This window comes from Onychostoma macrolepis, chromosome 20 (genome assembly GCF_012432095.1).
Source record: "Onychostoma macrolepis isolate SWU-2019 chromosome 20, ASM1243209v1, whole genome shotgun sequence".
In the NCBI taxonomy this organism is placed as follows: Eukaryota; Metazoa; Chordata; class Actinopteri; order Cypriniformes; family Cyprinidae; genus Onychostoma; species Onychostoma macrolepis.
The window spans coordinates 27,710,899-27,728,117 of NC_081174.1; the positions used below are offsets into that span (position 1 = coordinate 27,710,899).

Here is a 17,219-nt window from a genome sequence, read left to right on the forward strand (position 1 = left end):
TCACAGACCACAGCGCATATGGTGTACAGCACACCTGCACTACAACCGCCTCTGCCACCGACATCAGCAACTTATGAGAGGCAAACGCCAGCAGCATGCAGTGCAGGGTTCCGTCCTTCTTCCTATAATCTCATATCCTCGTTGCCTCACACCATCACGTCAGTGAAGCTGCCAATATCTACAACCGTACACCGTACTCTGGTGCCACCAGCTTACCAATTACAGATCCCGGAACATAGTCAGTCACAGGGCCAACCGATGCCTGTGTTAGATCCATATCAGCCTTCACCCGTGATCACTGGATATTACGCTCCTCAGCCCTTCATGCAGACTTCAGGGCAGAACTGGTATCCTCCTCCAGTGGCACCCACCATTACACATATGGCAGCCCCCGTACGTCCAGTATACCAGCCAGTATGGTTGCTGTACCTCCGTCGCAACCAGTCCCAGTCCCATCACTGCCAAAACTTGTGAATGACAGTGAGAGGGAGTTCACAGATCTGAAAATAGCCCTAGACAATCTGCTGAATCCCCGCACTGATCTCACAGAACACTACAAATATCGTGTGCTAATGGAGCAGCTGGTCCTGGATTAGGCAAAGCTAATCGCCCAAGCATGCCGTCACCACCCTGCACCTTACTCCGCAGCCATGGCAGCCTTGCAGCGCCAATATGGCCAACCCCACCAGCTTGCACAAAGTGAGGTTGTGGCTCTAATGTACTCACCAGATATCAAGGCTGGAGATTCTAAAGCATTCCAGAACTTTGCTCTTAACGCCACATGGACGAGAGCTTACTTGTACCGGACATGTTGACCGGCTGCTTGGTAAACTCCCTAAACATTACAGGGATGGCTTCATAGAGCACCTCCAGTTAAGGGGAAGAATGAGTACAGACAGTCTGAATCCATATAATTTACATGACCTTACAGAGTGGTTGAAGGTCAAGGCTGAAGCTCAAAGGCTTTCATCAAAGATGGCTCAACGCTACCACACTGAGAAGGCTCTGGCTCTACGTAGAGAGCGTCCTGCTATCATTAAGCCACAGACCCGGGCTATCTCTGTTTATCATGGTAGTAATCAGCCCGAGAAGGTTAAAGAGGTACAGCCCGTCCGAACAGAGGCTTTTCCAAACCAGCAACCTGTCAAGATAACAAAGCGCCTGTGTTTATTGTCACAGTGAAGAGCACTACCTTTCTCAGTGCAATGAGATTGCTGAATGCCCACCTGAGCGACTTGTCAAATGGATAAGAAATGGTAAGAGATGTTGGAAATGCGGACGCACCAGCCACAATTGTAATGAGTGCACACTGAAGAAACCATGCGGGGAGTGTGGGGATGTGCATCTCCGAGTTCTCCATCGCATAGCAGAGCAGGGCCCGAGCATCATGCTAGTTACAACAGCAAGCGACCGCATCTACATGACGCCACCTAACCCTACAGGACGTGTCTTCCTAAAGGTCATCCCCGTGCTGCTGTGGAAAGGCAAGAAGTCTATACAAACCTACGCCATCCTTGATGATGGGGCACAGCGCAGCATTATTCTCCCAGCAGCGGTCCAGCAACTAGGCCTACAAGGAAAGAAGGAGGTTATGGCCCTTCGAGCCATTCGTCATGATGTTACCCAACTGGAGGGACAATCAGTCCAGTTTCAGCTTTCATCCCAGCCCAAACCGAACGAAAGGTACAACCTAGCCGGTGTATTCTCTGCGCCTCTCCTGAATCTAACTGCGCAAACGTACCCGATAAAGAGACTTCAGCGGAGTTATTGTCACTTGCGGGGGATTCCACTTCCATTTAGCAAGATTCAGCCCCTACTCTTGATCGGATCCGACTACCCAGGTTTAATCGCTGCGAAGGAACCCATTCGCTTGGGCCCGATGGTGGACCAGCCGCGGTACACACGCAGCTCGGTTGGGTGCTGCAAGGACCAGATGGGCTTCTTCCGCACCAGGTATCGCCTCAACGGTGCTTACTCACTTCCCTTTCTTTAGCACGAGATCCTGTTCTCCAACAGGTCGAATGGTTGTGGCAGTTGGACATTCTCCCTTACCGCAACGAGAAGCTGGTAATGCGTTCACGACAGGACCAACTTGCCATGGAACTGCTGGAGAGCAGAACACAGCATGTGAAAGTGGATGGAACATGGCGTTATGCAACCCCTCTCCTACGTGCTGCCAATGCACCACCACTGAAGGGTACCAGGGATTCTGTTCTACACAATCTCAGAAGCACAGAGAAACGCTTGGGCAAAGATCCAGAGAAAGCCAAGGTTTATGAGGCCGAAATTCAGAAGCTTTTGGATGCAGGATATGTTGTCAAAGTCCCCTTAGAGCTTCTACATTCAGATGAGGAATCATGGTTTATCCCACATCATCTTGTTCACCACAACGGAAAGGACAGACTAGTTTTTAACTGTTCTTTCGTCCATCAAGGTCTCCCCCTCAACCAACAGCTCCTTCCTGGCCCTTGCCTCGGTGCTTCATTACTAGGAGTCCTTATTAGATTCCGACAGCACACGGTCGCAATCAGCGGCGACATACGTTCTATGTTCCATCAGGTAAGACTCCTGCCGGAGGATGAACCTCTCTTGAGGTTCATCTGGCGGAACATGCGGAAAGGAGATCAGCCTGATATCTACCAATGGCAAGTCTTACCATTTGGAACGACTTGCAGCCCATGCTGTGCGACCTTCGCACTTCAGAAGCACGTCAGGGACCACCAGCCATGTGATGCTGAAGTAAGGCAGTCGATAGAACAGTGCTTTTATGTTGACAACTGCCTTCAGAGTCTTCCCACTGTGGATGAAGCTAGGCAGCTGGTCAACAAGATGAGATCTGTACTCGCCTCAGGGGGGTTTGAAATCCGGCAGTGGGCCAGCAACGTCCCCTCAGTGGTCGAGCACTTACCAGCTAGCGCAAAATCAGAGAGCATAGAGCTATGGCTGCAGAAGAATCATTCCGACCCTCAGGAGCCAGCTCTAGGTCTGATCTGGTACTGCCTGAATGATCATCTGGGTTACAAACACCGCCCGACAACAGAGTGTCTCCCACAATGAGGCACATTTACAAAGTCCTGGCATCCCAATATGACCCTTTAGGGTTCGTCACCCCCTTTACCACCAGGGCTAAAGTTCTAGTCCAGAAACTCTGGGCTAAGCCAAGAAGTTGGGATGACCCGAACCTTCCCATAGATCTGCTTGAGAGGTGGCGAGCATGGGAACAGGAACTACCTAACCTTGCCAAGGTAGTGTTTCCCCGTTGTTACATCCAATCAAACTTCAGTGAGGAGGTGTCAAGATTCAGCTTGCACATTTTCTGTGATGCGGCCGAGGTGGCCTACGGAGCAGTGGCGTACCTGCTTATCAAGCATCAGGATGAAATCCACACCTCCTTCGTGATGGCCAGGTCAAGGGTGGCTCCCAGCGACAACTGACAATGCCGCGGTTGGAACTCTGTGCAGCCTTGGCTGGTGCCCAGCTTGCTAAGCTTCTAGTGCAAGAGTTGACCATTCCTATTGAGACGACCACACTCTGGACTGACTCGACTACTGTCTTGACCTGGATTCAGTCAGAGTCGTGCCGATATAAAGTTTTTGTCGGCACTAGAGTGGCTGAGATCCAGGAGTTAACTGACTTGCATTCGTGGAGGTATGTGGACTCAGCAAGTAACCCGGCAGATGACATCACCGGGGAAGACACTCAGAGCTGGCGGGTCCCAGTAGGTGGAATCAGGGACCTCAGTTCTTCGTGGACCACCAGATCAGTGGCCAACTATACCGCCTCTGGAGAATCGAGATGATTCCTCAGAAACCAGAAAGACTGTATTCTGTGGACTAACTACAGATGACCGGAACCTGCAGATGCTTCATGCAGCTCAATTTACCTCTTGGAAGGCCTTGGTTAAGGCCACTTACCAGTCCCTTCATGGGGCGGCTGCTTTGGATGCAGGAGCACATAGTCCGGATTATCGGAGCGCTGAAGCGTTGATTTTGAGTCAATCCCAAGCTGAATCCTTCCCACTAGAATTCAAAGCCTTGAAAGCAGGTAAGCCAGTGCCCTCTTCTAGTCGTCTGAGCACACTAGCACCAGAGTTTGATCAGACACTAAGTTTGATTCGAGTTGGAGGACGGCTTCGAAGATTGGAGGACTCGAGTCCAACCGAGATTCACCCAGTAGTTTTAGACCCCCATCATGCTGTTACCAAGCTACTCATCCAAGACGTTGATGAATGCCTACTTCATCCAGGGCCGGACAGAGTTTTTGCTGAACTCCGTCGTTACTACTGGGTTCTGAGAGGTAGACAGGCGGTGAAGAAACACCAGAGGGGTGCGTGCAATGCCAGAGGTGGAGGCTAAGCCAATGGTGCCCATTATGGCTGACCTACCTTTAGCTCGGCTACGACTCTATCAACCACCATTCTTCTCGACAGGTGTTGACTGCTTTGGGCCATTCATGGTCAAAATAGGCCGTCGCTCAGAGAAGCGATGGGGTGTGATCTTTAAATGTTTGACCACCCGTTGCATACACCTCGATCTCCTCAACAGCCTGGATGCAGATGCTTTCTTACTTGCCCTAAGGCGTTTCATAGCCCGACGGGTACCCCATCAGAGATTATTTCTGACCAGGGAACTAATTTCCGAGGTGCCAAAACAGAGCTGAGGGAGGCATTTGAAAAATGGAACCTCAACTGCAGGAACAGCTGGCAGACCAGCAGATTACTTTCAAGATGAATCCTCCTGCAGCCCCGCATTTTGGCGGCACATGGGAACGTGAGATTAAATCTGTGAAGTCGGCCCTGCAGGTTGTTGTAGGAAGTCAATCCCTGCCAGAAGACGTTCTGCACACCGTGCTAATTGAGATAGAGGGTATCCTGAATAGCAAACCCCTAGGCTACGCCTCGTCTGACGTGGCGGATGTGACACGGTCACCCCAACTTCCTCCTCATGGGGCGGCGGGATGCCTCACTACCCCAAGTCGTCTACACTCCTGAACCTCTATCTAGCGACGATGGCGCCATGCTCAGACTGTAGTTGATCATTTCTGGGCATACTTTACCCGTCATTACCTGCCTAACCTGCAGTCTCGTCTTAAGTGGCAGCGTGAGACTCAGGATCTGACTAAGGATGCTGTTGTGATGGTGGTAGACCCACAACTGCCTCGGGCTCACTGGCCCATCGGTAGGATTGAGAGTCTGGTACCCAGCGAAGACGGCCATATTAGGTCAGCAAAGGTCAGGATAAAGGACTGCCTGTATCTTCGTCCTGTGGCTAAACTAGTTCAACTCCCAGCACTCCCGGACGATGAGGACACGGCCGTTAAGGACTAAGGAATTTATATTTCTGCACATTAGCTATGCTAATCTGGGGGCGGCTGTACTAAATTCCTTATTCATTTATCAAAGTGCGTGTGACGTGCGCGTACAGAGCGCTGACGGCAGTTCACCGGCGGTCCCAGTTTACTTTCAGTTTCGTTCTCTGCCGCTATTCTCATTGAGTGGTAAATGTGCGTGCATGAATGTAAGTTAATATCTTTCTTTACCGGTCATATTGCAATGATGTTACCGCCGCATGTCGGATTGTGGTCACCGGTTCATACTGTAGTTAAGTTTATGCAGAATATGCAGTAGTGATGCTCGTGTGATTTACATGCATATGTTTAGCGCCATTTATCGGGTTGTACTTAATATTAATGTGTAGAGAAGTTGTATTAAGGCACATGTTTATGTAACTGTATATAGACGGATTCTGATATTTTATTTGTTTCTTCCAGATTAAACCACATTTACTACTTCTGTTAATTTAATGACTGTACAATGCTGGAGGATGTAAAGTGACCCAGCCTGAAGAGATTAAACGGACAAACAATCATCTGTCTCCAGTCACACTTCTTACGGGAGTTCCGTAGTGGACTAGCATTCCACCTAACTATAGAAAGCAGATTCCTTTTCAGTAACCAAATCCTTGAATTTAGCTCTACTGTGTGTTCTTTCGAGAATGTCACATGCTGTACCTCTCCACCTTTCTCGTAATTTATATGGAAGTTTGGATATAATCTGTTTGAGGTTAGAAGGCAAATCAAGATCAAGCATGTTAGGAAGGTCTTCAGCAGCATTGCAACAGCCTCTCAAATAAAGGGCATAGGCAATAAGAGCCTTTCCATCCTCAGCCTTGATATTACTCCAGCACAGAGCCTTTTCCATATATGCACTGGTGATCTTCACTTCATCACCAAAATGACATTTGAGGAGCTTCTTGGCTTCAGCATAACCCCTTCTAGCCTCCATATGCAAGCAACTTCGAACAAGTTCTTTTGACTGGCCAGAAGTAAATTGTTCCAGATAGTAAAGTCTATCCCTACTATTATCGGTTTTATCTTCTATGCCATGTTCGAAGGCTTGCATGAAAGAACGAAAATTTAGTGGATCTCCATCAAACACTGAAATCTCTCTGGAGGGGAGTAAAGTGTGTTTTTGCTGCAAAACCAAAAGTTCGGCAATGTCATTTTGCCTCCGCACCACGTTTGAAAGATTCATATTTGTAAGCCCCACATCTGTGCGACTAGCAGATGAATTTTGAAAAGTTGTAACAGGATTAGCAGATGTAGCTGTTGCATCCTCAACATTGGACTTTCTTTGGTCGGCCTTAACTTGATTGAGTTTTGGAGGTTGAAACATTCTTTGCAATGGAGTTTTTGGGATAACTCCAAGTTGAACAAATTCAAAAGATGGTGATGGTCCTGGTGATGTTTGATCCTGTTTTGTTGATGTCTTCTTAGAATACTCAGTGCCATACTTTTCCAGATAATCATTCATTGCATCCTTAGGTTCATAAGATTGCTGGGGATTAACAGACCGAACTTGTAGACTTGGGCTTGCTGTTGTTTCGAAGTCTTCTAGGACCTTTAATTTAGCATCGTTTGCAGCTAGGTCACATTCCAAATTGGCTGTTTCTAGTCTCATATTCAAAGCAGCCTTTTCCATTTCAAGAGCATGTTTTTGTTTTAATGCAGCTTTGCGGGCAAGAAGAGCTGCCTTATCAGCAGATACTTTTATCTTCATTGAGGATACCTTGATATATTGTGATGATATACTTGAGCTGTGAGAACTACAAGATTTATGTGACCTTTTGGACACATTCGAAGCACTATCACTTGGGTCGATAAGTGTTTGTGGATCCTTTTGAACATTTTTCCACATCTCATATTCACTTATAAAGTTCTCGAATGTAGCCATTTTAGGCTCAAACCAATCAATGAGCTCATTTTCTCGGATATCATCAGATAGTTGTTCTTGCACAAGCTTATGAGCAATCTTAAATTCTCCAAGAGCCATATGAAATACCACTGCACCTCTTTTTATTGATTCCACATCACCCCCGTCTGCAAGTAATGCCTTTACTTCATTCATCCTACGTGTGCACACACCGAGCTTTCCCCTACGCATAGAACTGAGGGTTGCAATGCTTTGTTCGACCTCTGCATTTCCATTTTTGGACATTTCATCAGCCATCTTTGACGCACAAACAAGCACAATCAAGTATCCAGATATCCGTAGAATCAACAGGCCACAATATACACATAAGCATCAGCTTATTGTATCATGCTTTGATCAAAGCCAAAATTCTCAACGGCAGTTCTTCAAAATAAGTTCACCCATGGTTACTCACGAATTGGATGAATTTCAGGATCCTTTGAAAGCTGTAGATACGTTCCACTCATGGCTTGTTCAATCCAAGTGTAGGCCGTAATTTCCTACCACATGCTTGCCTGTCCTTCTTGGGAGTTTTTTGACTAATGTAATGGCTTCTCTTCCTTTCTCGCCATTTCCGTGAGGGAAAGTATCTTTGACACTACTCACTTGTTTAAGCTTGCTTGCATGATTTTATTGTAAAGAAAAGTGAAACTTAAAAACAAAACCGTGATTTCCCTATAAACAGTGTAGTCGGATGTAGGTCAAAAAACTGTCTCCCTTCCCTCTCCCATTGCCACATCACTTCCTGTTTAAGATGGCTACCTACAGGAAATCCCCAAACATGAGTGCAGTTCATCTCTTTACCACAGGGGGAGTACGGAAATATAATAACATATATCAATGACATTGAGTAACAGCATTAAATAGCCTTATGGCTCCTACAATAGTTATATAACTATGATAACTCTTGTGTCATCAGAACAGGGTGTTCAACGCACCAACGTTTCTGTTTAAAAAACGCTTTGCAATGTTTTGACGGGGCTGAACGCAGCCCTGACTAGACCAGCCAATGCACATGCGCAGTATAAGCACGTTATGACTCTGAATGCGCATTGGCTGGTCTAGCCTGAAAATTTGACCATAGGAAACAACTTTCATGGGGCAATTAATTTCATATTTTTGTTGCTGATTTGAAATTTGTAATTTAATTGTGAGTTCAGCAAGCAGTTTTTGAGATTTCAGGATTCCCCTATTCATTAAGATTGGTCTTGTACGAGCTGCCTGGAGGCGTTGCAAATATGGCTGCCGAGTGAAGAGACTTTCCTCGAAAGGGAATTTGTTTTAAAATGATTTATTTTCATTTAATTTTTTTATGATTTAATTAATTGTCAGCTTTTCATTAAAGTCACAACCCCCTGCAGTTCCTTTACGAACCCTAGTTTGGGAAACCTTGATGTAATATGATGTTTAATGCACTTCATGTTGTAAATTACAATGAATGGAACAAGTTTTCTTACTCTTTACATTTTTTACATCATTATGATACAAGATAATGCTATTTAAATCAATGTGATAAACGAGTTAAATCAAAAGTAATATAAAGGTAATTTAAAAGTAATCTGATTATATTACCTAAAATGTGTCATTTAACAGATTACGTTACTGACTACAATTTTTGTCATGTAATCTGGAATCAGTAACGGATTACAATTTGTAAGTAATGTACCCAGCTCTGATAAGAGGTCATTGTGCTGTAAAAGCATCCTGTAATTTTCAGAACTCAAAACACTCTCGTTAGTCTAAAAACAGCTTATATTGAAGCCAGTCTGCCAAAATGACAGCTTGTGGAATGTACAACTCTATGATGTAATAGTATGGCTAAACACCGCCTCCGCCAAAAGAAGATCAAAGCCTGCTTCTATATCACTGCCTGTTTAGCCCCGCCCACCGATTTGCGCACATGGTGTAAATAACGAGAGGTGAATGTAGGTACACGCAGAAACCAAATGATAAAGATGGCCCCAAAGACAATAAGATGCTGTGCAGTGCCAAGCTGTGGAAAAACAGTCTCTGCATTGCCTTCCTTCTGATCCCAACATTAGGAAAGAGTGGATGAACTTTAGTAAGAACAGTCAGTAAGTTCAGTTGTCATATCAATGGCATTATGTTTTCACCTTCATTTGTTAAATGAAGTTTTTAATTTACTTAATATGAAAAGATTCGTTCTGTTGTGTGATTTCTGCTGCCAACTCGTTTAATGTTAAACAAGTTAAATGAAAAACACTTCTGTAATCATTTAACCATTACTTATCATGCAATATTTACTTTGTTTAAAAAGCCATTTTTTCCTAAATGCTGTGACTGACAATAGAACAATACAATACACCAAAAAAATGCAAAATAATTACAAAAGGTATCAAATTTATTTGTGCACTGTAATCTAAATCTGTTCCAACTGCAAGGAACAGACCCAAATTCGATGCGTTCAAACAGTTGAAAGAACAGGTAGTTTCAGTCAATTTAATCACAGCTTTGTGCTGTTTTCAATAAAAAAAAACACACAGATTGGAGATTATGCTGAGAACACACACATTAAATGCTCCATCAAAAGATGGTTTATTAAAGGTTCTCTGCAAATAGTAACAGTTTTTTTTTTTTTTTTAGAGCTTAGAGTTCTTTATTACCACCTTTTTTTCTTTTCTTTTTTTAAATCTGTAACTGTCAAAAATTATTTCAGAGCCACTTAATTGTTGATTTGTTGGAGCTCCACCACCCAATTACATAGACCATGAACACACACTCAACAGGTGATATCTTTCATAAAATGTCTATACATTTTAACTGTCAAATTATAACGGGTTTTCTGCCAATCATGTCTTTTTTCTCTTTTCAGATTTTAAACAGTTGATTTAAGTGTGACCCGGTTTGTTCACTTGAGGATACTTCCTTTAAACATCTGATCTTAAAGGTGCAGTCCGTAAATTTTCCCTCTTTGTCGCCATCTCTGTTTGAAAACCTGGAATTGCAAGCTGCTTGCGGAATTATCTCGCTTGTGTGGGTTGTGAGTTGGCACGGCTCCAGCGCGGATGAATCTAATGTTTTGAGGTGAAAGTGTGTCTGTCAGTCACCGCACCAGTGTGGATGTTTACTGCACTCCGCGATCACAGTTTCTAGACTATGTCTTGGAATATATGAACCAAATTGCCTATCACAGCTATGCTGATGATACCCAGATTTACCTAGCCTTATCTCCAAATGACTACAGCCTCATTGACTCCCTCTGCCAATGCATTGATGAAATAAACTGTTGGATGTGCCAGAACTTTCTTGAAGTCATTGCATTTGGAAACAAAGATGAAGTTCTCAAGGTGAATGCATACCTTGACTCTAGGGGTCAAACAACTAAAAATCAAGTAAAAAATCTTGGGGTGTTTCTGGAGACAGACCTTAGTTTTAGTAGTCATGTCAAAGCAGTAACTAAATCAGCATACTATCATCTCAAAAACATTGCAAGAATTAGATGTTTTGTGTCCAGTCAAGACTTGGAGAAACTTGTTCATGCCTTTATCACCAGCAGGGTGGATAATTGTAATGTCTCCTCACCGGCCTTCCAAAGAAGACCATTAGACAGCTGCAGCTCATCCAAGAACGCTGCTGCCAGGATTCTGACTAGAACCAGAAAATCTGAGCAAATCACACCAGTCCTCAGGTCCTTACACTGGCTTCCAGTTACATTTAGGATTGATTTTAAAGTACTTTTACTCATTTACAAATCACTCGATGGCCTAGGACCTAAATACACTGCAGATATGTTCACTGAATATAAACCTAACAGACCACTCAGATCATTAGGATCGAGTCAGTTAGAAATACCAAGGGTTCACACAAAAAGGGTAGTCTGCTTTTAGCTATTATGCCGCCCGCAGCTGGAACCAGCTTTCAGACGAGATCAGATGTGCTGAAACATTAGCCACATTTAAATCCAGACTCAAAACTCATCTGTTTAGCTGTGCATTTGTTGAATGAGCACTGTGCTACGTCCAAACTGATTGCACTGTTTTTTATGTATAATCATTTTCTATTCTTAACTGTTTTAAATTCATTTTAAATAATTTTTTATACAATTTTCTTGTTTTTACTATTTTTTTTATTTCTTGTTTTTATTGTTGTGATTATTTTTTAATGACTATTTCACTTCCTTTTATGTAAAGCACTTTGAATTACCAGAATTGCCATCTGAACAAGTAAGTAACAAGTCTGCCACGTTTGTTCTGACCAGCTGAGGAAAAAAGCATTACCATAAATCGCGCTACCAATGGTAATTTAATCTAAAGATCATTTAGTTCATGTCACATCAAACCGTGCAAAGTATTATTATTGTTATACTTTATTCTCAAATTATTAATGTTAACAACATCAGCATTGCATGACTATGAGTATAGTGTGTTTTAGAGTGTAGATTTCAGTTTCTGTACAGTCTAATATCTAATTGTCATACCAATTTCATATTAAGAAATTCCTTCAACCCAAAAAGCGAATTATTCTCCCTTCGAACTGGTTTTCTTTAAAATACAAATCTTGTGTAATAAAGCTATCTGTAATCAGAAGCATATTTAAAACTGAAATATAATTTCATTCCATTCACGTGTTTCATAAACACATATTTATAAGGTTAATTTCACAAAAAATGCATGCTCTTTAGGTTGTTTTATAATAATTTAAATATATTTTGTGCATGCATGCCCCTCTTTTTTACCAGGTTACTAAAAATATTAAGATAATTTGCTTCCAGTAAAACACATTTGCAAAATGGTTTCAGCATATATGAAATAAAAAGAGTTACATGAAAATAAATATTTATTGTGATGCCTGAAATAAGTGTGAGAGCAGTATTCATTCAAATATCAAGGTGTTAGAATGCTTGTTGCCACAGATGTAAGTGGATATGAGAAGCTTAAAAGCATTCTGAAAACAAGGGTAGAAAAAACCATAAATCAAGGGGTTACAAGTCGAGTTGAAATATGCAAACCAAAACAAAGCATCAAAAACAACAGCTGGAGTCCAAAAATTTAAAAAAGGGTCGAGAACAGCAGCAGTAAAATACGGCAGCCAACATAACAAAAAAACACCCATGACAATAGCCAGAGTTTTAGCTGCTTTTCTCTCTCTGTGAGCAGAGCTTTGACTCCTCAACCCTCCAGCCACTCTTTCTGACATAACCTTTGCATGTTTTTGTGCAACATAGAATATTTTTAAATACAGAGAGCTCATGATCGTCCCAGGAAGAAAAAATGTGAGAATTGGACATATAAGACCCCACTGCTTGTTAAAAAACACAACACAACTTCCCACACAGTAAGTCTGCAATATAAGCATCTCTAATCCAGCTGCACTTATCCCTGAAAACACAACAGAAAAACTGTAGAGAAATGAAAACAGCCATATGAAAGTAGTAAAAACAGTCACAGTGTTGTTTGTGACCCTCATTCTGTATCTTAGAGGGTCACAAATGGCCCAGTACCTGTCAACAGATATTAAACTGAGATGCAGTATTGAGGAGATACAGAAGCTCATATCTAAACTAGAATGAACTTTACACACAAAATCTCCCAGATACCAGCAGCCTTCAACAGATCGCACCATGCTGTACGGCATGACCAAAGAGCCCAGCAGACAGTCACTGGCAGCCAGAGAGCGAACGATCAGATGAGTTGGAGACTGAAGCTGTTTGAAGTGAGAGATGGAGATGATGATCAGCAGGTTCCCAAAAACTGTTGTGAGGATCATCAGCACCATTAAAACATACATCGCCACTTTAACCCCAGTAAGACGAAGCAGTTTTGGACAGGAGTCCGACCGGAATGGATAGCAGAGGAACATATTTTCAATTTGAGTCTCATTTGAAGTCATCACATCTGCTCCAGTTGCTGAGATGATTTTCTTTGAAATCATAAGGTGGCTGACAATTATAAACATAAGTATTAAACTAATAATAATATGAAAATCAGGTTAGTAAAGAATAATATCCAAAGAAAGATAAAATATATAGAGAGAGAGAACATGCCCATCCATTTTAACAACATAAATTGACTCAATGTAGCTTGGTTTTGTCCATATATACCCTCATATTTGAAATAACCCCTCCTACACCTGTCAGTTTATCCCGTGGTTAGAAAAACAACATGAACTCAGGAGAAAAAATGAAAACAAAAACAGACCCAATTCATAAAATGTGACATATGCTTTTGGAAAAAAACATCCGTGACGTTCATCTGTAAAGTGAAATATATACAGTAGTTGGCTTTGAAGATATATTTTTCATTCCCTTCAGGTCATCAATAACAACACATTCTCACGCCCAACTCGTCACATATTGATGCTTGGTCAGGACCCTTTGGCATCACTTTTTGACCCTTAGTGTCATTTTTCGACGTGCAGGATCCTCCATTGCTTTAAATAAGAAACCCTTGGAGTCGATATGCCGACGCAAAAGGCATTGGGAATTTTATCGTCATGATTAAATTATATATTGTGAAATAAAATTGCCATTATTGCATATACAGTGGGGGGGGGGGATTATTTGATCCCCTGCTGATTTAGTTTGTTTGCCCAATGACAAATAAATTATCAGTCTATAATTTTAATGGTAGGTTCATTTTAACAGTGAGAGACAGAATAACAACAAAAAAATCCAGAAAAACGCATTTCTAAAAATTATAAATTGATTTGCATTTTAATGAGTCAAATAAGTATTTGACCCCTTCGCAAAACATTTACATTTACATTTATGCATTTAGCAGACGCTTTTATCCAAAGCGACTTACATTGCATTCAAGTTACAGTTTTTACATTTTATCAGCTCTTGCTTTCCCTGGGAATCGAACCCATGATCTCAGCGTTGCTAGCGCCATGCTCTACTATTTGAGCTACAGGAAAGCCTGTAAAACATGACTTACTCGGTGGCAAAACCCTTGTTGGCAATCACAGAGGTCAGAAGTTTCTTGTAGTTGGCCACCAGGTTTGCACACATCTCAGGAGGGATTTTGTCCCACTCCTCTTTGCAGATCCTCTCCAAGTCATTAAGGTTTCGAAGCTGATGTTTGACAACTCGAACCTTCGGCTCCCTCCACAGATTTTCTATGGGATTAAGGTCTGGAGACTGGCTAGGCCACTCCAGGACCTTCATGTGCTTCTTCTTGAGCCACTCCTTTGTTGCCTTGGCCGTGTGTTTTGGGTCATTGTCATGCTGGAATACCCATCCACTACCCATTTTCAATGCCCTGGCTGGCTTCAATGCCCCGTTCAACGTCCCTTTGATGCGGTGCAGTTGTCCTGTCCCCTTAGCAGAAAAACACCCCAAAAGCATAATGTTTCCACCTCCATGTTTGATGGTGGGGATGGTGTTCTTGGGGTCATAGGCAGCATTCCTCCTCCTCCAAACATGGCGAGTTAAGTTGATGCCAAAGAGCTGGATTTTGGTCTCATCTGACCACAACACTTTCACCCAGTTCTCCTCTGAATCATTGGCAAACTTCAGACGGGCCTGTACATGTGCTTTCTTGAGCAGGGGGACCTTGCGGGTGCTGCAGGATTTCAGTCTTTCATGGCGTAGTGTGTTCCCAATTGTTTTCTTGGTGACTATGGTCCCAGTTGCCTTGAGATCATTGACAAGATCCTCCTGTGTAGTTCTGGGCTGATTCCTCACCGTTCTCATGATCATTGAAACTCCACGAGGTGAGATCTTGCATGGAGCCCCAGTCCGAGGGAGATTGACAGTTACTTTGTGTTTCTTCCATTTGCAAATAATCGCACCAACTGTTGTCACGTTCTCACCAAGCTGCTTGGCGATGGTCTTGTAGTCCATTCCACCCTTGTGTAGGTCTACAATCTTGTCCCTGACATCCTTGGACAGCTCTTTGGTCTTGGCCATGGTGGAGTTTGGAATCTGATTGATTGATTGGTTCTGTGGACAGGTTGTCTTTTATACAGGAAACAAGATGAGATTAGGAGCACTCCCTTTAAGAGAGTGCTCCTAATCTCAGCTCCTTACCTGTATAAAAGACCCCTGGGAGCCAGAAATCTTGCTGATTGATAGGGGATCAAATATTTATTTGACTCATTAAAAAGCAAATGAACTTATAACTTATTTGAAATGCGTTTTTCGCACTGTTCAAATTAACCTACCATTAAAATTATAGACTGATTATTTCTTTGTCAGTGGGCAAACGTACAAAATCAGCAGGGGATCAAAAAAAAAAAATTTCCCCACTGTATGTTGGGGTGTGATTTTTCAACGTAAACAGTCACAACAGTTTTATTTTACTTCACACTATTTACACATTTATGAGCAAGTAACCCAACCCCTGCCCCTAAACCTACCAATTGTCAATAAAACACAAGATATAACAGGCAGATACAACTACAGTCATAATTTATTCAAAAACTATTAATATTCCAAGTCTTCCGAGGCAAAACGATTGATTTGTGAAAGAATATGCGATCACTGTCTCTGTCTGCTGTAAAACTCAGATCCTGTGTGCAGTCTCTGTGTGCAAATTAAAAAAATGCTGCCAGAAGAAGCCTTATGTCAGCCTTGGTTGTGAAATGCTATTGGCTCTTGTGTGTCTCGTGACCGATTACGTCATGCTAAAGTAGTACCTTTTTGAAAGAGATGTGAACACGTTAATGGAACGGAATCATTTTCAGCGATTAAAACCTTATGTTTTACTCTCTTCTTTGCATAAAGATATCATATGGATTTAGAAGACTTGGAATGCAACACGACTTGTTTGTAATGCTTTTATGTTGCTTTTTTATGGTCGGTTTTTGCAATAAATACCCGTGGCTACTTTTATTTGCCTGTTACATGTTTTATATTGTTCAGAAATGGGTAGGTTTAGGGTAGGGGTGGGGTTACATGCTCCAATAAAAGTATAAATTTATATAAAATTATTTCTGTTAAATACAAATGCATGCAAACCATTAAATTAAGACAAACAACTGAAAACAATGGGTGACCCTGCACGTTGGAAAGTGACGCTAAAAGGATACCCCTGTGCATCGAAAAATTATGCTAAAGGGGTACTTTGAGCGTCAAAAAGCGATGCCAAGGGGTCCTGACCAAGCGTCAATATGTGACGAGTTGTGAGTGAGAACGTGTCAATAATTATTATTATTTATTATGCAATTATTTAAAAAAGTGGAATACAAGCAGCTATGCGCAGGCATTAAAATGAAGCCAATAATTAAATGTGATGGCTGATAACTAATAAATGCTCAATATTAAAATTCTATATGATTTTTATCTATTAAAGGGGTCATCGGATGCCCATGTTAGACAAGCTGATATGATTCTTTAGGGTCTTAATAAAAAGTCTATAACATACTTTGGTTAAAATTTCTCAATGATAGTATAAAAAACGCCCTTTTTACCCTGTCAAAATCAGCTTTGTTTTCAGCAAGCTGTTTTTTAGTCCATGTTGCTTTAAATGATAATGATCTCTGCTGACCCCGCCCCTCTCTTTCGTGGGGTGATGAGCAGACTGTAAAGTTCAGCTGCAAAACTGGCTACTAGCACATTATTAGGAAAGGCGATTTGCAAAGATTCATAAAAACCCTTATACTCACTTCTTCTGTAGATGAAGCTGGATCATGAATGATTGGCGTGAACATAGGTGCATTTATGTAGATTGAGGATCGACACATTCCCTTCAAAACAAAAGTAACGTTAACCCTCTGTGTCTTCAGTGGCTCAGATGCCGGGAGTAAATGACGACTGCTATATTCATTATTACATCCAACAAGTAAACACTTCAATCGATTAATCGGAGACATCTTGTCTTCCCCTGCACCGGAGTTGAGACGGCCTTGTCAATCAACTATCGTGGGAGCTGTCTTGTTAGAACTACATCATTCTGACAGGAATCTCAGAACAGCCTGATTTGAGAAAGGGGATTTTAAAACAAAACCACTGGGTGGATTTTTATCATTATAGGATGGATGTGCACACACATTTCCAACACACATTTAT

The 17,219-nt window shown here is 42.2% G+C and overlaps 1 protein-coding gene across 1 annotated transcript; it reads right to left on the reverse strand.

The window, feature by feature from the left end:
• Positions 1-12,082: 12,082 nt before the first annotated feature.
• LOC131527451 (trace amine-associated receptor 2-like) lies at positions 12,083-16,828 on the reverse strand. Its single transcript, XM_058756555.1, has 2 exons — positions 16,817-16,828; positions 12,083-13,148 (listed from the first exon to the last, which is right to left on the reverse strand). The coding sequence occupies exon 2, from the start codon at positions 13,139-13,141 to the stop codon at positions 12,083-12,085; it is 1,059 nt and encodes a 352-aa protein (XP_058612538.1). The 5' UTR covers positions 13,142-13,148; positions 16,817-16,828.
• Positions 16,829-17,219: the final 391 nt, after the last annotated feature.

Coding starts and splice junctions, on each gene's coding strand:
- LOC131527451 (XM_058756555.1), bottom strand. CDS start 13,141: ATGATTTCAAAGAAAATCATCTCAGCAACTGGAGCAGATGTGATGACT.